The sequence below is a fragment of the Prionailurus viverrinus genome, chromosome D4 (assembly GCF_022837055.1).
Source record: "Prionailurus viverrinus isolate Anna chromosome D4, UM_Priviv_1.0, whole genome shotgun sequence".
NCBI lineage: Eukaryota > Metazoa > Chordata > Mammalia > Carnivora > Felidae > Prionailurus > Prionailurus viverrinus.
Genome location: NC_062573.1, coordinates 93,632,486 through 93,656,145, shown reverse-complemented (window position 1 = coordinate 93,656,145; position 23,660 = coordinate 93,632,486). Strand labels below are relative to the sequence as shown.

Sequence of the window (23,660 nt, the reverse complement as noted above, 5' to 3'; positions counted from 1 at the left end):
AACGTTGCTGCTTCCTGCAAAAACAGGCCGTCTGTCCCCGGAGCGCTGACGCCCCCGAGTACCGGCTGCTTACACCGGGAACATCACCCCCCACCTCCTTCCCACTCTCTGCTTCTTCGCTTCCCCGTCCTACCGAGGGCAGTTTTCGCCGGGTCAGCCCCAAACGCTCACTGCCTGCCGCGCGTGCCCGGCACAACGTCGAGCCCACAGGCGCGTCGGCAGGACAACCGGAGCACGCCAGATTCTCTGGGGGGCCACCCCCTTTTCGGCAGCTAAGGTCACTTGAGGCCTGTTTACAGCATGGCCCTCCCTCCGCAAAGCCCTTCCGGAGGCTTCTCCTGGGCACTCGGAGCTCAGGGCTCTGGCACGAGGCTGATTTGGCTGAGCACCATTCACTTACGAGTCTAAAAAGGCCCTTTGTGGAAACGCAGCAGGCTGCACGCTGGGATTCGTTAACTTTTCTGTGGGTGAGCTCTGCTTCAGGATAAAAAGAGAACGGGGGTACCCCTGGGGGACTCAATCAGTTAAGCGCCCAACTCTCGGTTTCGGCTCAGGTCATCATCGCGTGGTTCGTGGGTTCGAGCCCCGCGTCCGGCTCTGCACGGATGGTGCGGGAGCCTGCTTGGGATTCTCCCTCTCTCCTCCCTCCTCTCCCTCTCTCTGACCTTCCCGTGACTCTCTCTCGAGACAAATAACCTTAAGAAAAAAAAAAAAGAACAGGGATTGGTTTACAACAAAAACAAACGTCATCTGGAATAAAAGGGCAAAAGGTAAATCCCGCCTCCTGCAAATCTGCAGGCGAGCGAGCCTCATCGGCTCGACTGAAAACGCCGCGTGACAGCGAGCCTCGAGCGAGCTGGCGTGCCCCCCGCCCTGGTGGCCCCTCCGCGCCCTCTGGCTGCGGACGACCCCGAGACCACGTCACCGTCCATTTGACCCGCCACGTGAGACGGCGCTGTGACCAGCCACAGGACTTCCTCTTCGTGATGACGTACAACAGTGAGGGGCAGTCTGTCCGGTTCTTTCTAGAACAAGAGAGCGGTGACACGAGATCGTTTCTTGCCTGGCGTCGTGGCCTTCTGTCCACCTGGGTCTGGTGGCACGTCACATCCTGAGGACACCTCCGCCTGCGCCATCGGCACGGAACGCGGGTGGAGTGTCCTGACGGCCCCAACACGGGAGCCGCGCAGAGGACAGGGGCTTCGCGCCCCCGGCCGGCGACACACACCCGCCCCCACCCCACTTCCGGGGAAGCGGCTTCAATGCTGTTGCCGTGTCTCTGCAGCCAAGGAAGGTTTTCCCGACACACGCCTGTCACAGCCTCGCGCCTGCATGCGGGCCTGGACTGTGGCGTTTATGCATTGCTTCCCTCCACTGTTCACGCCGCCGTAAGGACCCACCGGCGCCATCGAGGAGACAGCAAGGCGCCCCGAGCTGCTGAGAAAAGACGCCACCCTGGGCACGACCTGCTTCTCCACTGACACGGACGGATGCGAGCAGAAACGCAGCCACAGCTTTCCACGCGCCACACGCTCTGACACAAAGACGTTCAGACCCCATCCCACGGAAGGAGCCGGCACCGATCATCGAAGGCGACGCAAGTTCATTCCAAAGGGAAAGTTTCTTTCAGCAAATACTTTCCCATCCGAGTGACAACCACAGTTGCAAATGCAGCCAAGGACCGACTTGAGAGCCCCCCCCCCCCCCACTCCCACCCCCTCTGCCTCACTGAGGGCAGCTCGGGGGCTGCAAGACCGGACCAGAGATGGCCCCGGTGTGGCACACTGAGGACACGGGGCCGACGGGCCCAAGGGCACCTGTACACACACACACCTGTACCCACAACACTCGTGCACGCCTGTGTATGGGCGCGAGATAAACGTCACCACGGGACTCACCCACTCCAGTGTCATTTATCTCAAACATCCACCCTCTCGGGCCCCCGGGACTCTGTGTCAAGACCAAGAACTTAAACTTCGCAGTTCCATCATTTGCTCAACGCTTTCGTTACAAAATTAAGTTCTCTACAGGCAGACGAGTGGCAATACGAGACGTACTTTTGCACAGTAAGAATTTACAACAAGACGCAAGCCCCAGAAGGGCTTTGGCGAGCGTGAAACATTCACAGAGCTACCAGTGCAATCCTAGAAACTGAAAAATAACGCTTGCCACATCGGGCCCAAAGAGACGAAAATCTCGACCGCAAAACGCATCCCGTGTGTCTGAAACTTTCCATAGTAAAAACGCCCGCCACACCATTCAGCGCACAAAGAACCCAGAGGGCGCCTATCGGCCCTTTAAGCACACACGTCGGCTGCCGTGACCGACAGAGCATGCCCACGATGGTCAGGGCACCCCAGAGGCTGACTCACCACACCGAGAGATCCTGAACTTTCCCAGAAGTCTGGCGGGAATGACCGCCCAGCTCTCCGCCGGGAGCACCCCTGTGTCTCCGTCGAGAACAATCCCACCCCACTAGCTCCGCGCGGCCACGTCGAAACCGGCGGCGACGCGGTCGCACGTTTTGACTTCGCAAAGGAAGCAGCTGGGAAGCCTCCCCACCCGACGGGCCAGAAGGAGGTGCTTTTCGAGAAGCGTGTTGGTCAACTAACGACGCGAAACTCCTCAAAAGATGCCAACCCACAGAAGGAGCCACGACAACCGCACACGTGTGTGATTACTAAAAAGCAAATTAATTACTTTATTACATCTCAGTGCTTTCTTAAAATAAATAGGATAAGAGAATATCGAACACACAGCGAGAAGCACAGGAGAACAAGTTCACTCAGGACCCTTTCAGAGCACTCGGCTTGCGGCCCAGGCGGCCTCCACCACCCACTGGCAGGACGCGGCTGCCGCGGACACGGTACTTACAGACGAATCTTCGGAAGACGGGGGCGCAGACGGGGGAAGCGGGAGGGAGGCCCACAGCCCCCCCTCGGGGTCTGTAGCCTGCTCCCCCCTCCCTGAGGCACGGGGCTCACTTACCTCGTACTCCACCCACAGTTAGGGAGCAGCTACGTTTGCCTAACTTTTCCTACGGATCTTCGGCGTCTCTACAGTTCAACACAGATTCAAGTAACACTCCCAAGAAGACATGTGCAAAACTAACGTGACTCCGGAATCTTCTGTCAGTCGGGTCAAGGCTCAGAGCAGCCGGTCCATCACACGGCGTCAGGCCTGCGACCACGCGACGGCCAGGCAGAGGGGAGCCGCGGTGCACACCCGGCGGGGCCGAAGGCCGGTCTCCCGGAAGCATCTGGTCCGGAGAAGCGTTAGCGACACGACCGTCTGGACCAACGTGGAGAGAACCCAAAGCCGCTCCACCGCAAATGACCACTTACGCCGCTTTTAAAGGCCCAACGGAACAAGATTATCAATCTGGACGAGGAGCCGCACACTCCTCTCGGGGCCTACTGCTCTTCGGAACAAGAATCAAGACAAGTCACGGAGCGATACGGCCGCCAAAGGGACCGTCGGCCTAGCGCGTCACCTCTCAAGAGAAACATGCTCAGAGTGAACACTGGTCTACTGTACCAAAATCTGTCTTTATTAAAGTGAACAAATCATCAGAGCGCAATCCCAAACTCCGGGAGCGATGGCGGTCACCTGCTCCGCTCGTCTATTTCCAATGAGGCGAAGGCCGGCTGATGGCACCACTCACCGTCCTCATGATTGCGTGGCAGAAAACCATCACGTCTGTAAACGTCATCTTAGTAGGAGACAGACTTTGCAGATTTCAGTGCTTTTAGTGAACTGGGGTTTTCAGTAAACGTTTTCTGAGCAGCAAAGAACAAGAATTTTTTTCAGAAATCTTAGAACTGGATATAAACATTGGCAGTAGACACAATCAATAAATATCATACAGTTTCTCAAACGAACAAGGTTCCCCCAACTTGAATTCCTTTCCTAACGACATTCAAACACCCTGACCCGAGACCGAGTCTCAGCCCTGTGACCCCCACGGGATTACAGCCGGCCGGCACGAGGGGGGGGGGGGGGGGGGGGCCGGGTCACGTGCAAAAGGGGTCGGGGTAGGAGGTGAGAAAGAGAAGACCGCTTTCCATTCACACCGAGGAGAACTTCAAGTAAAGGGATCCACTGCCCGGAGACCTCGCGACACGCGCACCCCACGTCCGGCCCCGCGTGGCCGGCGGTGGCCGCGAGCCACCCGACACGGCGCCTCCTCCCCCTCCTCGCCCCACCTGGCACCCGGTGCGTGTGGGGGGCGCCGCCGGGGAGGCTTTTCTTTTGTCAACCGAAGCCTCTCTGAAAAAGGTCCGCGACTCCACACGCTTCGTACCAAACGAACGAAAATAATAAATATCGATCCCGTCCACGCATCCCGCAGGCCGCCCCGCCGGCGCCGGTGTCATTTACGAGTCTGGGTCTTCTTTGGCACCGCGGGCCGCTTGGGCTGCCACAGGTGGTTGTGAATAGTGAGGGCGTCCACGCTGACGGACATGGTTTTGGCCGGGATCAGGTTAAACTGTTTCCGGTCTGAGCTGTACTTATACAGTTTGTCAACCATCTTCTTGGCGATGCTCTTTGGCCCCGTGCCGGCTAACTTGCAGATTTCTTCGGTGTCGGGGTAGTAGCAATAAAGTGCTCGGAACTGGCAGCCCGCGTCCCGGAACAGTATGATGTAGTGGTTGGCGTCACACTTCTCCAGCTCCTGTGTTGGGGAGTAGAGGAAAAGAGACAGGGACTTGAGGGCCACGCCCAACAGTCACGGCCGCCACAGCGCCCCCGCGGGTGCCCTGCCGACGCCCGGCCCCAGCCCTCCCACCCCGACAGCCAGCGCGGCAGGCATCACAGGCCACGGAGACTCAGGTCGGGCTACGCGAGAAAAAATGCTTTTACGACGGAGTGAAGAGCCACACACGGTAGGAGCCACCCGAGAAACGCAAATCAAAACCATGCGGGACGCCAAGGATGCCCCCGGGGGGGGGAACACAGCCTAACGGGAAGGTGGCCGCAGGTGCCGCTGCGGGTGTGAAGCTGGGACCTCCCGCTGCCCACCGGGGACCGGAACTCACGTGGGCGGCTGCTCCCAACGCCGCGGTCACAGCGGGCCACGGCACTTCGGTCTGAGGTGCGCACCCGGGACGCCGAAGCACCCACGCCGGCACACCCGCACGCGCACAAGCACGCCCGCCCGCCGGCACGCCGGCACGCCTCGCACAACAGCACCGTCAGAACCGTCAGGAAGGCGCGGACGGCCGAATGGCCTGTTACTGGCGCGGCTACACGCCCCGGGGCCGAGAGCCACAGGAGGAGGGGAGCCCTCACCCGCACCCTGACACGGAGGGGCAGAACCGCAACGCTCTGGGAGAAAGGCCCCAAAAGGCCGCCCGGCGAGGGGTTCCCTCCCGCGAGACGACCAGGAGACGTGCGTCCAGCGGCGGAGGGCGGGCCGGTGGGAGCGGGGCCGGGGAGCGGCCAAGCGGGACAGGTTCTCTCTGCGCTCCCACCGCGCGGTGCCGGGGCCACCGCTCCACCCACGGACGGGAACCCACGGAGCCCGCGGACGGGGTGTGTGTGTGTGGTGTGCGAGGGACACCTCAGTGACGCCGCCAGGAGCAGGAACCGGACGAAAGCGGCACTGCGGGTCCTCGTGACAGCGTCTGGCCCGCTGTGCTCTGAACTAAGCGTCCTGTGGCGGTGACGTTTGTGAACAGATCCTCCTCGTGCTTGGAAAGACCTATTTCGACGCTGTGCCCTCTCGCTTCCCAGGCCCCAGTCCCGGGGCTCCCGAGGCGCGACCAGGGGGCTCCGAGGTCACCGCCCTCCAACAGCAGCTACCGGGTTCCGCCTTGACCCCGCCCCCCTCCCCTCCCTCGCCCCCCCAGCGTGCAGTGGGCCTTTCCAGAGGCGACGTCACGGTCTCTCCGGAACACGCTGCCTGCGGAAGCAGACAAGGACCCAGGAACTTGAAGGGTTCGTAAAACCGTGAAACGGTGCCATTGTTCTTCCGAATCATTTTTTGCTTTAGAGACACTTACTTCTCAGAAACACACGTTGGTTTCATCACAGTACACAGGCTTGTCGTTAACTCAGAATAACACACAAACACGTATTTCAAAAGACTAACCGGGGAGAAGAGACTCCAACTCAACAAAAACCGTGTGGAGACTCACACGCCGCTGATGCACCTCCAGACAGGCCCCTGGGGGCAGCCAGTCCCATCACCGCCTTTCGAGTCCCCACTCCCACCCTTGCTCCCCCTCACGTCCGTGCTTGGCCCGCAGCCAACGTGGCGTTCGGAAGGCAGGCTGTCCAGGGTCCTCGGCCCACAGACGCCCCGTGGGAGCTTCCTGGTGCCCTCTGCCCTGCCCCGGGCTCCTCCGGCCCAGCGGCTCGCTCCCACCTGCCTGCAGCATCCTTCCCCTGACCCGCTGCCCGGCCCCCCAGGCTCATCACCCCCTCACCTACAGCACGGGCCACGCGTGGCCACCACCTGCCGCTGCAAACGACTTTATGGGGACAGAGCCACGCCCGTCCGTCCACACACAGTCTGTGGTGGGATTCACACTATGACATCGTGCTGAGCCCCGCAGAGCAGGAACCATTTCCTGTCTGGCCTCTTACGGAAGAAGCCGAGACTCCTCCATCAAGGGCCGCCTCATACCCTAGAATGCCAGCCGCACAGCCGGGACCTGTAAGTTTGCTCCCGGATGGACCCTCGGCACCTGGACCAGCATGAGACATCAAAGGAAAGGCACGCCCAGCCCCACACGGTGCAGAGGGCGTGGCTCACTCCACACTGAACACCGGTCAGGCGAAGGGCACATAAGTCCTAACCTTGACTCTCTACTTCCAAATGCCTTCCGCATCGTTCTTGCTGAGACCACCCCATCTCACCTTTAAAACAACCAAGGCCCAGGGCCCCCGGGTGGCTCAGTTGGTTGAGTGTCCAACGCGATTTTGGCTCAGGTCGCGATCCCAGGGTCATGAGATCGAGCCCTGAGGTGGGCTGTGAGCATAGAGCCTGCCTGGATCTCTCTCTCTCTCCCTCTGCCCCTCCCCCTGCTCGAGCCCTCCCTCGCTCTCTCTCTCAAAATAAAATACAAAACCCAAGGCCCAGCAGCGTTCTCGCGGCAGATGTGACGAGTGTTGCCCGTAGGAAGGTGGCGGTCAGCGCAACTCTCACCACCGAACTTCCACCCGTGCGGTGACCTGAGCGGACACTGAGCTGCTCCTGCCGCCGGGCGCCCCTCCACCCTGAGGACACCCCTGCCGCCTCCTCCTGGCTCCATCCGCCCATCCGCCACCACCGTAGCCAAGGCCATCAGCGTGCACAAGCTCCGCTCCCCCCCGCTACCTACAATCACGCTGTCCCCCGCTGGTGCGTGACGTCCACCCGCTCTCCCCCCGGCTCCCCGCCGCACGGCCCTGCCTGAGCCTCCGCTCTGTCCCGAGTGCGAGGCCCTCCGGCGCGGCCCGTCCGAAGCCTGCTCTTCCTCGCGCCGCCCCTGCCCCCGCGCCGCCCCTGCCCCCGCGCCACAGAGGCCGTGCAGATGGCTCCCGTGCGACGGCGCGCTCTCCCACGCCCCAGCACCGGGGCCCGGGGGGCTCAGCAGCAGGGCGGCCCAGAGCCACAGCAAGCAACCGCCCTCAGCACGACTAAGTGCCGCTTTAGGAAGAACCCTTAACTTACAAACACCCTTCGTTGTACACAAAGACTCAGCGGTTGGTAACGCTGTGCGCCAACTGAACTTCAATAAAAAATTCAAAAACCTTAGTGCTGACGTTTGACACTTGCCTCTAATATGGAATTCTTGTGAGGCTCGTTCACTTTCCCAGCCAGACAGCAGTGAGAGATGGCGTTGTGAATAATCGGCTTGTTTGATTTGCTACTAGGCTCCTTGAACAGCTTGGGACCTGTCAAACGGGCAAGACCCACGACGTTAATCCCCGAAGATGCGCTCCAGGCGCACATGCACCAGAACCGACGGTCTCCCAGAGCCAAGCGGCAGCCAGCCTCCCTCCATCAGCAAGGTCCAGCCACCCCAAATCTGTTCGGAAGAATTCTCAACGACAAACTAAGAAAAAGATTAAAGTGGCTGTTAGTCTGTCCCTTTCTACTTTCTCTTTGATCCAAAAAAAAAAAAAGAAAAAGGAAATAGTACGTTTTAAATTCTGAGGCTCCCCAGGACACAACACTCGTCGCGGGGCCGTGGGGACAGAAAGGCGCGTCACCCGCCATTGGGGTGGCCGGGGCCCAGCACGGCCCGCCCCACCCGGGCAAGGAGGTGCCCGTGCTCTCCACGGGGGGCAAGGCCGTTACCTGTGTACTCGGCCACGGAGGCGAGAGAGGACGCAGCGGACGCGGTTTCCCAGTCTCTGTCTGTGCTCCTGCTGGGGTTACGGCTCAGCGTGGGCAAGGCTTCCAGGGACTCAACTCTGCCGAAGGAAAGGGCGATGGGACAGGGATGGTCACAGGCACCCCCTGGCACCCCCATCCACACGGGGTAGTGGAACCCCGCCCCCCCCACCATCGGTGCAGGGAAATCCAAGGTGGAGACTTCCCGCAACGCGGGGGCGGGGAGGTGCCTGTCTGTCCGCTCCGCCCTGCGGATCACGACTGTAAGCCTGGGCGAAATACAAAAGCCCGACACCTCAGGTGTGGGAGAGTGACCAGAACAGACCCGCTAGAGGGACGTCGGCCTCCACCAGACGTCCGCCCGAAGGCTCCACCCCGACAGGGAGGGGCAGCCGCACCGGGTCCCCGCTGGCTCGGGAAGCGGGAGGACAACGTCTGGGACACCGGTGCTGCCGACACTCGAGGGACGAGGCCTCGGACAGGGAGGAGGGAGGGAACACCGAGGGGTCAGTGCAAAACCCCGGGTCTCAACAACTCTGATCCCTGAGCCGCGTCCCCCAGGGCAGTGTCCACCCAGCACAGCGGAAGCCGGTGGCACCGAGGCTGCGTGAGCTGCTCGCAGAGGAGCAGGGGCTCAAATCTAAAGCCGGTCCCGGCGACCGACCATTAGAACAAAACCCCGACTGGGATCTGGAGTCCCCGAGATGTGCCCTCCCCGAGGCCCGGGTGACAAGAAGCTACCAGACACATGACGAGCAAGAACAAGGTGGCCACAGCCAGGAGAGGACGCTCACGGGGAGGACAAGAGGAGACAACAACACACGCAGACGAAGGGACGAGGCAACGGCAGTGGTTACTGACGCCCCTGAGCAAACGGTGGGATCGACAGTCGCCAGCATCTTCTCCCAGATCCCTTCTTAAGCACAAAGGAGTTTCCCGGGGCCAGCAGGACCCCTGCCCCCGCTGCCGGAACGGCCCAGTAAGGACATGCCTGACAGGCCGTGCCAAGAAACACACGCTCGCCAAAAACGCACAGCCTGAAGCTCGTCGGGGGGGAATCCTCGCTGGGGGCGGCCCAAGACAGCCGGCCTGGACTGTCAGAAGCATCAAGGTCAAGGGAGGGAGAGGAGGGCAGAGGCCGGTCTGGCCTAAGGAGGCACAGGATTCACGTGACGAGCGGTCCCAGCAGGGTCCTCACCCTCAAGGACGCCATGGGACGGCTGGTGACCACAGACAGGGGCTGTGGGGCCCAGGGAAGCGCTATCTGGGAACTGTGGGTAACTGGTGACACGTCCTCGTTCACGGGAAAGACACGCGGCTAAAGTCAAGGCTACAGAGCAAAAGGGCTCCAGCTCGGCAGCAGCAGCCGGCCGCGGAGAGATCGCCGCAGAACCACCGCAGGCAACCCGCCGCCCCGCGCTCCGCTCCCCCTTACCGCTGGGAAGGCGTGCCCCCCGAATGCACGCTCTCGGGCTCGGTGGTGGCGGCAGAGGCCAGGGACAGGCTGGAGCCCGACTGGGCGCGGCTCAGGTGATCAGCTGGCGAGACAAGGGAGCTGCTGCGAGGCCCGCCGGGGGCCGCCCTGCCCGCCGCAGCCGCCCTGCCCGCCCCGCCTGCTTACGGGTGGAGGAGCACTTGGTCCCCGAGTCGCTGCACGACTCCTCCCGGTGGACGGACTTGGGCCGTGGCTTCCGGGACTTGTTCTTCGGCTTCCCCAGCCCCTGCTCCTCCAAGATCTGCTGCTGCTTCCTGCGCAAATACTCCTGCTTGATGAGCTCCCGCCGCGCCTTCTCCTCCTCCTTCCGGATGCGCTCTTCCTCGGCTTTGCGCCTTCGGGACACACGCTCCCCTCAGGCGTGGGCGGCGGCCACCGCGCCCGGTGTCCCTGCACGCCCCCCCCCCGCGGACGCACCCGCGTCCGACACCCCGTGCCCCCGCCCCCCTGCATCCAACTCTCCGCGCCCCCGCCCCCCGCCCCCCTGCGTCCGACACCCCGGGCCCCCGCCCCCCTGCATCCAACTCTCCGCGCCCCCGCCCCCCGCCCCCCTGCGTCCGACACCCCGGGCCCCCGCCCCCCTGCATCCGACACCCCGTGCCCCTGCCCCCCTCGCCCCCTTGCCCTGCCCCATGTCCCCGCATCCCCGCATCCAACACCCCGTGCCCCCACACCCCACACTCCGTGCCCCTGTACCCCTGCATCCTACACTCTGTGCCTCCCACACCCCACATCCCTGTGCCCCACACGCCGCATCTCTGTGCTCTGCACCCCTGCGACCCGCACCCCCACATCCCACACTTTGTGCCTTCGCAACCCTCACCCCTGCATCCAACACTCTGTGCCCCTGCACCCCTGCATCCGATTCTCCATGCCCCCCCGCACCCCACGACCCTGTGCCCTGTACCCCTGCGACCCAAACCCCCATGTCCTTCACCCTGTGCCTCCGCATCCCACACCCCTGCATTGAACAGTCTGTGCCCCACACGCCCACATCCGACACTCCACGCCCCTGCACCCCACGCCCCCGCCCCTGCACCCCACGCCCCCACACCTGCACCCGCCTCCCCCGGTGGACACCCCCGGCACCCCTGTGGAGCCAAGCGACCCCAGGGTGAGCACTGACAGCTCAGGGATGTTGTGCTGAATGAGAGGGATCAGTCCCAGAAGTGCCTCAGCCAGAGCTTGGCCTTGGGGCTGGGTGGGGGAGGCTGGGGCGTGGCAGCAAGGAAGGCAGACGGCAGGGGCGGGGCAGGGGCCAGGGGCGGGCGCCAGCTTACCGGGCCTCGTCTCTCTTGAGTTCCACCTCCGCCTCCAGCTGCTGCTTCCGCACCCGCGCCTCCTCGGCCTTACGCTGCTGCTTAAGGAGGAAGGCCGCCCGCTTCTTGGCGAGCTCGTCCTCTGCCTTCTGCTCATCCTACGGAGCAGACAGCGCGCATCACACCGAGGGACACGGCCCTCCAGGCGCCCGCATGCACGTGTGCACGGAGAACACGCGTGTCCACCGTTCTCCCTGATGAATTAGCGGGGGTTTACAGACGCTAAGATACAAACGGAAACCAGTCCCGGAAACAGCCCCAACCTGGAGCGCCTAGAGGGCTCAGGTCACAATCTCCAGGTCTGTGAGTTCGAGTCCTACACCGGGCTCTGGGCTGACAGCTGGGAGCCTGGAACCTGCTTCAGATTCTGTGTCTCCCCCTCTCCGCCCCTCCCCCGCTCACGCAGTGTGTCTCTCTCTCTCAAAAATAAACATTTAAAAACAAAACAAAAAAAAGAAACAGCCCCAACCGGCCACCTTCCTCAATGTCTCCTACTGAAGCCAGTTTAACCGCACGGGCTGTGCCCCGGGTTTCCACACAGTGAGCTGACACCCAGATCGATATCCGTTCATTTACAGTTTGAAAGCATTAAACACCAAACCCTGCTTCTTGCTTTTGGGAAAAGAGAAATCCTGTGCCCTGTGGGAGAAAGCCCATGAAAACAGAAAGGACTCCCCACCGTCCGTCTCTCTCCTCCACCTAAGGAAACACTATGAGAAAGGCAGAGACAGAAACAAAGCCCCCGGGGAACGTGCCTCCGCCAGCCGTGGCTCTGACACGTGCAGGTCACAAGGGATCCCCGAGTCGGGCCCAGGACAGCAGCCTCACCGGCACGCGGCCCCAATCGCACCTACAGGCCCTGCCCCGCGTGCTTCCAGCAGAGTCGGGTCCTTGCGACCTGGGGTGGGGGGCTCGGATCCCTCCCTGGCCCTTCGGGGGGCGGTGGGGGAGGTCCGCCAGCCCTGCTCTGAGCGTAAGGTCCTGACCCGCCAGCTGAGAAGATGCCGGGAGCAGTTTACCTTGAAGAAGAAGCCGACCCCCGGCTTCTGGTCGCCTTCACTGGCGAGGTCCACGGCGCTCTGAGGGCCCTCCGTCTCCCCGTCCTCGTCAGGGGCCTTCAGGTCCGAGAGGTCCACCTCGATGAGACTGGCCTTGCCTCTGGGGGGCTCATCCACAGGGACGTTCTCCTTCCCTGAGACCGAGGGGCAGCTGAGCCCCACCTCCTTCACGCCGCTTTCCAGAACTTCTTTGAGGCTCATCTGTTCGGACAGAATATTTGCATCTTTGGAAGAAGACAAGACAAGAGTCCGCTGGTTGTTCTCATCGTGGAGCCGGTAGCTGTCAAAGAAGTACTTCTCGGGAGGGTCACCGCCAGGCTCTGCAACACCGTCCCAGCCCGGGTCGGAAGGGGTGCGGGGCGGGCAGGGCCGTAGGTGCGGGAGGCTCTCCACGCTGGGCGTCGGGGTCTTGCTGCGGGAGGAAGCCTGCCGGTCCTTGGGGACTTTCAGCTCGGCCGGCCTCCCGGAGCGGGAATTCCGAGCCTGGCCGAGACGAGGAGGTTTGCGGTGAGCGGCCGTCCCGGGCGGGGAGAGCGGCTCCACAAAGTGGATGGCCGCGCGCACCTGCTGGTCCGGGCCGCCGTGCTTGGGGCCCGGGGCCGGGGCCGGGGCCGCGGGCGGCTTCATGAGCAGCTGCTCCTGCTGCTGCGAGATCCTCAGGATGGCCTGCTGCAGCGTGCTGATGGTCTCGTTCAGCTTCTCGATGGACAGGTCGCACTCGCTCGCGTCCACCGCCTGGCCGGCGTCCTCCAGCAGCGCGGCGGACAGCGCCCTGCTCTTCTCCAGCTCGTGCAGCGCGGCCGGGGCCGTCGCTTTATGCTGCAGGAAGACCGGGCTCTCGGCGTCCACGTCCGGAGACTGCAGGGCGCCTTCCCTCCCCTCCTCCTTCGCGGCCAGCTCCTCCGTCCCGGAGGCCCCGTCGAAGTCCTCCCCGTCGTGCCGCGCACGCTCGCCCGCCGGGCGTCCGGGCTGGCGGGGCGGGGCGGCGCCGTCCGCCTTCCCCTTCTTGACCACGTGCAGGAAGGCGGCCTTCCCCAGCTTCAGCCGCTGCCGCGCGGACAGGGCCTCCACCTCCCTCTTCTGCGCCTCGATGGCCCTGCGCTTCTCCTCCAGCTGCATGTGCAGCTGCACCAGCTCGGAGGCCAGGAGGCTGGCGTGGTCCGCGCTCGGCCCGCCCGGGCTCTGCTCCCGCCGCTGCTTCCACGTGGTCAGCGGGGCCGGGCAGCTCTCCGAGGCGTCCGGCGTGGTCTTCTGGGAGCTGCTGGTGCTGGACCTGGTCTCGCAGCTGTTGAGCCTCTGGAGCTTCCGCTCCGCGAAGCTCGTCATCTTCACGCTGCCGCTGGCCGCGGAGACGCCGCTGACCTGGGACACGGCGCTCAGACAGGGGCTCGAGCGGCCGCTGGCGTCGTCCTTGTCCTCGTGCTCCCTCACCTTCATGTCCTCCTGCAGCTTCGCCGACTCCTCCTCGCCGACGTACCCGGCCATCACCACGGGGTGATCCTCGCCGACCAAGTCCTGCTCGGCTTCCTCCAGGTCTGCGACGTCAGAGTCCGAGTCCTGCCTCAGCACGGCCCACGGCTCGGGGTCGTGGGCGCCGGGGCTCCTGGCACAGCTGATGCAGAACCTGCCCTCCGCGTCGTCAGCGGCCCTGGCCACGTGGAGAAAGAAGCCGTCGGCAGACTGTCCCCGGGGTGACGGATCGAAATCACTCACCGCCTGCGGCCCCGTCTCAGCGGGCACGGGGTCCACGCCCGCGGGAGGTTCCGGACAGGAGATCGGGGTGAAAGTCCTGGTCGGGTCACGGCCGCCGTGACTGCTGGGCGCCCTCTTGCGCACCAGGGGCTGGTGGCCCTCGCTGGGTCTCTTAGAGGCGAAGCTCCGTGGCCGCCCCTCTCCACACTCGTCCTCCTTGGCGATCGCCTGCTTCTCCTTGGCCGGCCTAAGCACGGCCGGCATCAACGGCTCCAGGAAGAAAGTCTCAGGCTTCCTTTCTAGGGTGTCTGCCGATCTCTGGGGAGACCTGGCACTTGCTGGCAGGCCCCGGTCGCCGCCATGGGGAGCCACGTCCGTTCTGATGACGGCCACGAGCTCTTCATCCTCGATGTGGACGTCGTTCAGGAGGCTTTTGCCATCGGTCTTCAGCGCTGCGGGCTGGGGCTGGTTCTGCGGAGTCAGGTTAATGACACTGGACGCCAGGCTATCCTTGCTGATGGAGCGGGCCAGGCTGACACTGTCACCGGAGCCGGGGTCCAGGTCACAGCTGGCAGCGTGATGGAGAGCAAAGGGCGCTGGCTGAGACACAGGCCTGCAACGTGGGGAAAGAAGCCTGTTGGACACGCCACCGTCTATTCGAGAAGGGGACTCAAACACACGGAGAGACAAGGCACTAGTTACGAAAAGAGAGCACCGGCCTTACGTCTAGGGGATTTAAGCAAACCCTTCCCCGGAGCAGAGGACAACAGAGACCAGCTCAAGTCCGGCAGTTCCCAAACACTTAGGGGAACACTTGGTTTGTGCATGAAGAGGTCCCGGGACCTCTTTGTGCCCTTAAAAGCGGCCGAGGCTCATTGAGTGCTCGCTCTGGAAGCACAGAAGCTAGTATTATTATATATCGATACCAATGTTTACGGTGCTAACATTAGAGCTGAAACATTTCAAAAACAAAAAAGATTATGGCAAGAAAGCCATCCCGTGAGGTATGACCGTATTTTCTAAACTGAAAAAGCTTATGTGGAGTGAAACACTCTCGTGATCCTCTCTGCCGTCTGCCTCGGGATTCGATCTGTCACAAGAATGAGAAAAACCGAGGAGAGGACACCCCGGCACTGTGAGGAAACGGTTCTGAGCCACGGACTCCCTGCGTGGGTCTCGGCGAGCCCAGCGGCCCCTGGACCCCCTCCGGAGAAGGGCAAGGTTAACCTGATGAACGTTTCACACAGAAACTTCCTTGAAACACAGAGTTCACCTGTTCTGTTTTTCTGGCCATGCTACTGCTGCACCTCGTGGCTGGCCATCCACTCGGGTTAAAGAATTGGACCGGTGTCGCTGATCTGCAGGGAGGAGGAAGCAGGGCGTTCGGTATTAAGCAGCTGACTTCGTGGCATCTCAAATTCTTGCAACCTAATATGGAAATTTCTCAAGGAAACGCACCATAATTCAGTATACCAGAACTGCCCAAGAAAAACAATGACAACCACAATACAGCCTTCAAGAGTTTCAGTAACACATGACTTAGTATTTAGTCCAAATCAAGACATGAGACCATCGGACCTCTAACTAAACATCCGTACGTGCAAGTCCTTGCTTATTAGGTACGACAGAACAATTTTCTGTATGCTTCACGTAATTAATTATACTTTCACCAGGGGTGCCTGGGTGGCTCAGTGGTTGGGCAGCTGACTTCGGCTCAGGTCATGATCTCCCGGCTTGCGGGTTCGAGCCCCGTGTTGGGCTCTGTGCTGACAGCTCAGAGCCTGGAGCCTGCCTTGGATTCTGTGTACCTCCCTCTCTCTGCCCCTCCCCGAGTCGTGCTCCATCTCTCAAAAATAAATAAGTGTTTAAAAAAAAAATGATACTTTCACCATAAAGACTATACATCCTAGGAAACATCCACACAAATTAAAATTTTCCGGACTAGAATGACCAAATCAGAGTAGGAATATCCCCCCGAGGACCATCACCTAATGCACAGGCTGCAGGAGGAGGGACAAAAGACCAAGGCAGGTGCAGGGGACGTGTGCTCTTACCAGGAAGGCCCTCCCCCTGCGCGGTCTTCTGCTGTCTCTGTCTCAGAGGCAGTAAAGGGTGTGACGGGCTAAAGGCAGAGGCGCCTTTCCCCCTGAATGGGAAAGAACAGGAAAAGAGAATCACCAGTATATCAGTCTTCAAGTTCAATGGCAAATGTATGTAATAAACCACAGAGAATAAACCACAGACAGAATCATGAATCACGGCAACATACGAGAAAATCACAGGTTCTTTGGGAAAAGTTAATTATAAAAATTAGCCAAGAGTACCAAGAACTTCAAACCCGGGATAAATATCCCAAAAGTGCCACTCGAGGACACAGTGGCTTGTGCAGACCCTCCCCTGCCTGGGGCTGCCGGAAGCAGAAGGCAACCGGGGGGAGGCCTCCCACGGCCAACCCCCCCCTACTTTCCCCATCACCCCTGCAGAACACGAACTGCGATTCTGAGTGCAAAGTAACTGGAGAGGAGAAGCGGACGGGGACTCACAGGTGCTCGGGCTCCTCGGGGTGCAGGCGGTGCCTGTGGCCGCCTTCGGCTGGCAGGGCAGCGGGGGGCTGCAAGTCGGCCGGGCTCGCCGCCGCGGGGCTGCCCAGGAAGCTGCGCTTGGTGGCATTGGAGATGGGAACGGGAGGCCGACTACTCTTGTGGTGCGACACCGTCTTAGCTGCACAAATGCCAATTTACAGAAACGTCCGTGTTATTCGCAGTTACCGAAAACATTAGCAAGAAGCGCCTAAAAAATGAAACATCCCGCAGACCTCTCCCAAAACAAGACGACTGCCGAAAGTGAAAGCTGCAACACCGGCAGGGCGGGAACCGGCCGGAGGCCCCGACCACTAGCAGGGACACAGAGCCTCAGCCCAGAACCGGGGGTACGGTGGTCAGGGGCACCCCAGGTCACCCACCCAAGTAAAACACAAACCACCACATCCCACAGCTCTCATGGGGAGGAGGGTTCTAGACGTGGCACGCTCTGACCTGGGGGGACACCCCGCCCGAGTGGCACACGGGCTCCGAAGGGGGTGCAGAGCAGCCAAGGGCCCCTCCACAGGCACCGCCACGTGGACTACAGGTCCCAGTGGGAGACACGCAGAGGCGGACGCTGGGCCCCTGCAGCCCCACGACGCCTGCTGACAGAAGAGAAGCCCAGGCCCGCTTAACAGGTGGGGCAACTCTGAACGCGGACAGATGCCGCAGGCTGCTGCCAGCCGGCCTGTCTTCAGCCCCGCCACGCAGGCACGGTGCGCCCGCGCACGAAGGGGCCGGGGCAGGGCTGCACCTACACGGGGAGGCGAAAGGCAGGCTCCCCCGGGGCCGGCACAGACCCCCTCAGAGGGACGGGTCCCCGGGAAGCCAGATGCCCACGTGGTGGCACGTCAAGTCTCTCAGACCCGCCGTGGGAGGACCGATGACCCACTGAAGCAGACGCACACACGTCCCGCCTCGAGTCCGCCTTCCCGTCCGCAGGGCTCAGCCACGCCTGTAGCCCAAAGCGGCCAGCAGGTGCCCACGCCGCCCACGTGATGCCAGGGACGTGCCTTAGAGCAGAGAGGCGCCAGGGTGGGCCGGTGACCCGTGAGCCCCGCCGTGCCCCCTCTCCCTGCCCTGCTGCCTCCAAGCCTCCCTCCCGCTGTGTCTGAAAAACCACCACCATCCTTCGGAGGGCAGCCCTTCCAGGCCAGAGCGCGCGTCGTCACCACACCCTGCAGCCAAACGCCACGAGTTTGCCCATCTCCGCCTCCAGCGCCGGCCCTGCTCCCAGGTGATGCTCAACACCTCGGGGTAAAACCCCAGGGGGGCGGGGGCGGTCGGAGACTCCCGGGAAGGCACTCAGGGTCCGGTGCACAGAGAGGGGTCATGTGCAGCACGCGACCTCACAGGACACAGTGGGAAGGAGAGCAACTGGGCAGGGACCAGGACGAGGCCCTCTGCAGAGGCAGAACAGGCGACCAGCCTCTCAAGCAAGAGATGATGCTAAGGTTCCTGAGCTGGGGAAGCCAGTGACAAGGACAGGGAAATGTACCCGCATTCTTCCCCAAGCCCTGGCACCGTTCGAGTAGCCTGCGGCCAACACGGCGGGGACATCTGTCGGTCACCGTTCCATTACCGATTAGGCGAAGCATCTCTGCATGCGTTTACTGGGCATTTGGAGCACCGCTTTATGGAAGTACCTGTGCAAGTCTTTTGCTTTTCTTCTGTTTGTTTGTTTTTTTCTCATTGGTATGAACAAGCTTTTTATACGACCTGGGTACTGAGTATACGCTCTGGGTACAGGTATCTGTTGTAAGTTCTAGGAGTGTCTTTTCCCCTTTATAGCTAGTTTTCTTTTTTTTAACTCTTTATCTCCCTTCAATGAAAACAAAGTCTCAATTTTAAGGTGTCTGTGTTACTAACTGTTTCCTTTGTGGCTTTTTAGATTCTTTCTATGGAATCGCAAGGACACGAACACATTCTTCCATACTGTCTTTTTTTTCCTTTTTAATGTGTACTTACTCTTGAGAGAGAGAGAAACAGAGCTGGAGCAGGGGAGGGGCAGAGAGAGAGGGAGACCCAGAATCCAGAGCAGGCTCCAGGCTCCGAGCTGGCAGCACAGAGCCCGACGCGGGTCTCGGACTCACGAGCCGTGAGAACATGACCTGAGCCGAAGTCGGACTTAACCGAGCTTAACCGACGGAGCCACCCAGGCACCCTTCCACACTATCTTCTGAAGTCCTTACAGATTTGTCCTACCCCGTGGCAAACGCAGTTTTTTCTGCCCCACAGACAAGACTAGAGCTGCATTCTTCCCAACCGAGGAGGCCAATCGCTCTCCGAACGAGCCGGACTCTGATCTTACGGGACAAGCACAGGCCCAGAGCTGCGCGCTGGGAAAAGCTCTAGGACATGATGCGAGAGCTGCAGACACGCAGCTGTGAGGACAGCGCAGGTCTCTGTATTCCCAGAGGAAACCACGTAAACGCCACTGACGATGACAAGGCGGAGACCCGTCAAGGGCGCCTCTGGAGCACTGTATTCGGCATCTCTGGGAGGAAACGGCCATCGATTCCCAGAAGGTTTTCACTCACCATCTTTCAGTTCCTGAACATCCCTGGGCTGAACGAAATCTGGTTTGACATTCTCAAACCACCAGAAGAGCTCGGCAATAAAAACCATAACGTTCGGCTGAAAGAAAACAAACAAAAACAGGGACACGGTAAATAGTTTATTCATCGATGGTTTTAAAAAATGTGTCTTTAATAATTCATGATTACCTTCAACACTAAGGGAGCATACAGCATGTCTTCTAAGGTGAGATAAAAGCATTTGTTAAGATACTCATTCGAGAACTCCCTCAGAAGCCGAATATTATACAGACTGTCAGCCATCGACGTTACCTCCTTCAAGCATATATCTGACGGGCAAAGAGAAAACTACAGTTTATCATACACACGCTGCTTCACAAGTGTGTTTGCATTTACATATGTATACATATGTGTGTGTATATATAGGGGTGTATATATATATATACACACACACGTGTATATATACACATAATTTGAAATGGAAACATTTTAAATGAAGGGAAAAGTGATGTCTAAAAGGATAACATTAAGACATTTAAACACTGTAATAAGTAGGGCAAGTAACAAGAAACACAGAAAGTAAGCACTCGAGAAAAAGACCGGAGAATCTCTAGGGTTTGAATTTAGCTGTTAACGTCTAAAAAAGCATACGAGAAACTTTGAGACCGTAAGCCTGCGGTTCCAGAATGGAGAGTACCGTCACTTTTCAGTTTATAAAGGACATTGCTGCATAAAGCTGTTAACATTTTACCAAGTTTCTTGCACCAGCTGGACCCCTTGCATGAGGTCATCTCCACTGTGGGGGCAGGGGGGGGGGGCGGGCAGGCTACCCAAGGAGTAGTCCAGAATACCACTGTTCCCCCCAAACCAGGAGACGACACGTAGCAGAGGTCTCCCTCCATGAAAGAGGCTGGGAACGGCTGGTCGGCGGCATCTGGGGCGCTGCTCTGCAGGCTGGTGGCGCCCCCACCGGACCAGCACCGCCAGACAGCCTCACGCAGCTCAGACTAAAACGGAAGGAGCCGTGCAGATGACTTGAGAGAACTCTGCCTGCCAATACACGTAAGTAAGAAAAGAACCGATTTAAAAATAATTTTTTAAAATAACTTTATTCTTCAGAAGAAATCACCGGGAAGAGTTCAGAAGCACAGATTACATTTGCGGTGCCCCAAATTCACGACGACGAAGTCAGTCCTCCGCCGCGTCCTGCACGATCAACACAAAACAGTGTTCTAAGCGGACTGACTACGCACTGACATGGCTAACGGGCGGAGTGACTCCGCGCCCGGGCACCGCTAACAGCTGCTTCCTTACTTTACGCTCTGATTATGAAACATTACAGACATCGGGATCAGACTCCCAAGGATCGTCCGCTCAGACGGAAGCGTTAACACCACACCTTATCTGATTCGGATCTCTTCCTTCAGTAATGAGACGGCACAGCACCCGCACCCCCACGGTAAGGCTCTCCTCCGCCGGAGACCGCTGCCCGCTCGCGGTCCGCGCGGCCACGGACGGTGCGCGTCCACAAACACTACCCTCTGGACCTGGCTCTCTTGAATCTACGCTCGCCATCCCACACCGCGCCTCCCGTTTGCAGCCTGTCCGTCCCCCAAACTCAGCGCTGTGTCCAAGTCCGTGTACGTTGATGGGGGTGGATTCCAGGCGTTCGTCTGAACAGCTGGACAGCGCTCCACAGTTTGCACTCTTGCACGCGAGAACCAAATCTGCATGTGCCCTCTGCGCCCCGCACACCCGGCCGCCCGGTGCTGGCAGCCCTGTGGGTCGCTGCCAGTTGGATGGGGGTGAGACGCCCCCTCGTGAAGCAGCACGTCGGTGACCACGGGCACAGTGTCACTCTCCACTTCTGCTTCTGCAACAAGCCTGCTCTCTCTCTGTCTCTAGGTTGTTCAACTTCGTCTAATTTGTACAAATTCTTTACCTGTATGGCCACAAAAGGGTCGTGTGACGGTCCTTTGTCAATTTGTGTTCGTTCCAAATACTTTTCCATGGATATAGCTTGTCCCTTAATTTTCACACAGTTCCTCCGTCAGCACGCCGAATTCTCGTGTGGTTAAATGTAATAAAATCTTTTCTATCGCTTGTGCTTTTCTTCTTGTAATTTCAGGAATCCATCCCAACACCAATGTCCCAAAGGTATTTTCCCGTGTTTTCCTCTCAAAATTACTATGTTTTGCTTTTCAGGCAGAGATCTGTCATCCAAGGCAGGGACGCCCATCTCATGTGGACTGAAGCCAGATGGCCACTCGTCCACAGTGCTATGCGCCCCGGAACGTCGCCGGCCGGGCTCCTTCGGGCCACGTGACTCTCCGGGACCCAAACCACAGCAGTTTAGCCAAAGTAAAGTTAAACCAAACTTGGTCTTTGTCAAGACAAGTACCCACACTCTCATTCTTCAAAATCACCTTGCCCGAAACCGGCACTCATCTACAACGAAACAGTGAACGCGTGGGTTCTCATCTGCTGAACGCACAAGAAGCCACAGGGCCCTCGTGGTGCAAACCAACCCAAGAACAAGTGGCAAGAAGGCACCCCACTCCCTTGCGGTGACAGGCCAGCTGATAAACAGAGGAGGAGGACAGGGCGAGCAAACTCCCCGTGGACGGGAACACCAGCAGGTCAAAGTCTGCTGGGAAACGGGCTGTTTGTTCAGTCTCAGAGCCAGTTCCCCAAATGACTGACGAGAAAGCGAAAACCAGCGACCTCAGACTGGAGAAGCCCAGCGACACCGCCTGAGCCAAGGGCGCCCCGACCTCACGTCCCCAGTCAAATGCACCGGGACGGTGCATCACTTTGGAGGCACTCTTGCTAGCCCTGAATCTAATCAGAGGAAACATGGGACAGACCCAAACGGGGACATCCGACAAACCAAATGGCCTGTACTCTTCACAAGGCCGAAGCCAAGAAAGACAAGAATGACGGAACCGCCTGACAGCCACCTAGAGGGAGTAAAGCCGGGCCACACCCCGCAGTGGGAGCAACGGCCACAAAGGACACTACTGGGACAAGTGACAAACCGCTCGGACCACGAGGCAGTGCCGCGTCGCCGTTAACTTCCCCGGTGTTCGTGGCGATCAGAGAGTGCCTTTGTCCCCCAGATTGTTCTCAGACGGCTCAGAGGCAGAAACAGCTCGTGTGACAAAATGTAACAACAGGGGCAGTGTGGATAAACGTACAGCCAAGGATGCCTCGTGCGTTCTTCTGTAAACATAAACACGTGCAAATAAAACGTTACAGGGGTTAATTTCATCCCTTAGGCCTTTACTCTTCCACATGAATTTTTACCTTACTTTGTCCATTTCTGTAAAAAAAAAAAAAAAATTATGTATTGGGCTGGCAATAAATGAACAAAGGAAATCACAATTTTTATACTGATTATCGGCATCTGAGAAAACAGCTTAGATCTTCTTCCAAGGACGACAAACGGGTCCTCCTTTGTCCAGGACTCACGGCGAGCTGCTGCGGGGAGCAGGGCTGGGGCAGGGAGGGCCCGACGTTGGAAGGCAAAGGCACCGAGCCTGACCCCCACGTGGGAGCGCGTCCACGGCAGCAGGGGCCGGGGCCTTGGTGGGTGGCATCGAGGCAGCAGCAGGCCGACAGCGTCCGTCACACGTGGGCCGTGGCTCCTAACATGCAGTTTCCTGCACATGTCGTATGCGTCCAGGGTAAGTCCTCCCACCTTCCTGTCCCGTCTTCCTGGACCGAGCCTCTCGCTTTTCCGCCTCTTCTCTCCCACTGTCCCTTCCGCTTTTTAGATGTCCTTTCCAGGAGATTTCTTTAAAGCCGTCATCTAACACTTCAGTAAACTCTTAATTTATTTTCAGAGACAGAGACAGACAGACAGAGATGGAGCAGGGGAGTGACAGAGAGGGAGCTAGAGAATCCCAAGCAGGATCCACACTGACAGTACAGAAGAGCCTGACACAGGGCCTGAACCCAAAACCACGGGACCGTGACCTGAGCCGAAGTTAGACACTCAACCGACGGAGCCACCCAGGCGCCCCACGCACCTCCGTGAACTCTTAAATTTCAGCAGCCACGTTTTCTCTCCACGGGCCCGCTTCTGCCCAGTTACGGCGCACCTCCGTCCAGGACACCGTGTTCCAGACGCTCTCCTCCAGCGCCCAGTCCGTGGCCACCGTCCTCTCTCGCCTGCGGGGCCCCTGCGGACTTGGCCTCGTGTTCACACCGGTGCCTTCCTCAAGTGTCAGGGGATCCGTGGCCACCCAGAGTCGAGCGCGGGGCACCGGGACGTGGGCCTCACGGTAGGGGGGCGGGCGGCGGCAGGGGTCTCAGTGATGGCCGCCCAAGGGCAGCGGCTGTGGGTCTTTGCCGGAGGCCAGATTCTGCAGAGAAGCGTCCTTCCCGGTTTTTTAGCACCGTATATCCACTTACTTAGTCAACGACACAAAGTCGGTAAGACGACACGAAACGAGATATAAAACACGCTCCCTTGAAAAATCACTAACACGAAGAAACGCTGGTAAAAAGCAAAGGTCTTCAAGCACCTTCGTTCGTTCCACTTGAGACGGCGAGAGCAAGCAGGAGCCACGGGAGACGAGCTGACACCCCTTACGCGTCAGGAGTGTCACACAGCAGTCCGGCGGCCACACACGTTAGGAAACGCTCA

The 23,660-nt window shown here is 59.7% G+C and overlaps 1 protein-coding gene across 3 annotated transcripts in view; it reads right to left on the bottom strand.

Annotated features, from left to right (window-relative positions):
- Positions 1 to 3,529: 3,529 nt before the first annotated feature.
- Positions 3,530 to 23,660, bottom strand: part of CAMSAP1 (calmodulin regulated spectrin associated protein 1) — a 59,611-nt gene continuing 39,480 nt past the window's right edge. The window contains exons 6-18 of one of the 3 annotated variants that reach the window (XR_007146326.1): positions 19,199 to 19,338; positions 19,013 to 19,109; positions 16,434 to 16,611; positions 15,945 to 16,036; positions 15,164 to 15,248; positions 12,160 to 14,503; positions 11,102 to 11,238; positions 9,948 to 10,156; positions 9,762 to 9,864; positions 8,291 to 8,406; positions 7,766 to 7,884; positions 4,206 to 4,675; positions 3,530 to 3,779 (exon numbers count right to left, since the gene is read on the bottom strand). Coding sequence is in view for 1 of the 3 variants with exons in the window: in XM_047830148.1 (XP_047686104.1) it covers positions 4,373 to 4,675; positions 7,766 to 7,884; positions 8,291 to 8,406; positions 9,762 to 9,864; positions 9,948 to 10,156; positions 11,102 to 11,238; positions 12,160 to 14,503; positions 15,164 to 15,248; positions 15,945 to 16,036; positions 16,434 to 16,611; positions 19,013 to 19,109; positions 19,199 to 19,338 (3,923 nt within the window). In the remaining 2 variants the exon portion in view is untranslated. Of the gene's footprint in view, positions 4,676 to 7,765; positions 7,885 to 8,290; positions 8,407 to 9,761; positions 9,865 to 9,947; positions 10,157 to 11,101; positions 11,239 to 12,159; positions 14,504 to 15,163; positions 15,249 to 15,944; positions 16,037 to 16,433; positions 16,612 to 19,012; positions 19,110 to 19,198; positions 19,339 to 23,660 lie in introns of all 3 variants that reach the window. The other 2 variants (XR_007146327.1, XM_047830148.1) reach the window with 2 other exon arrangements.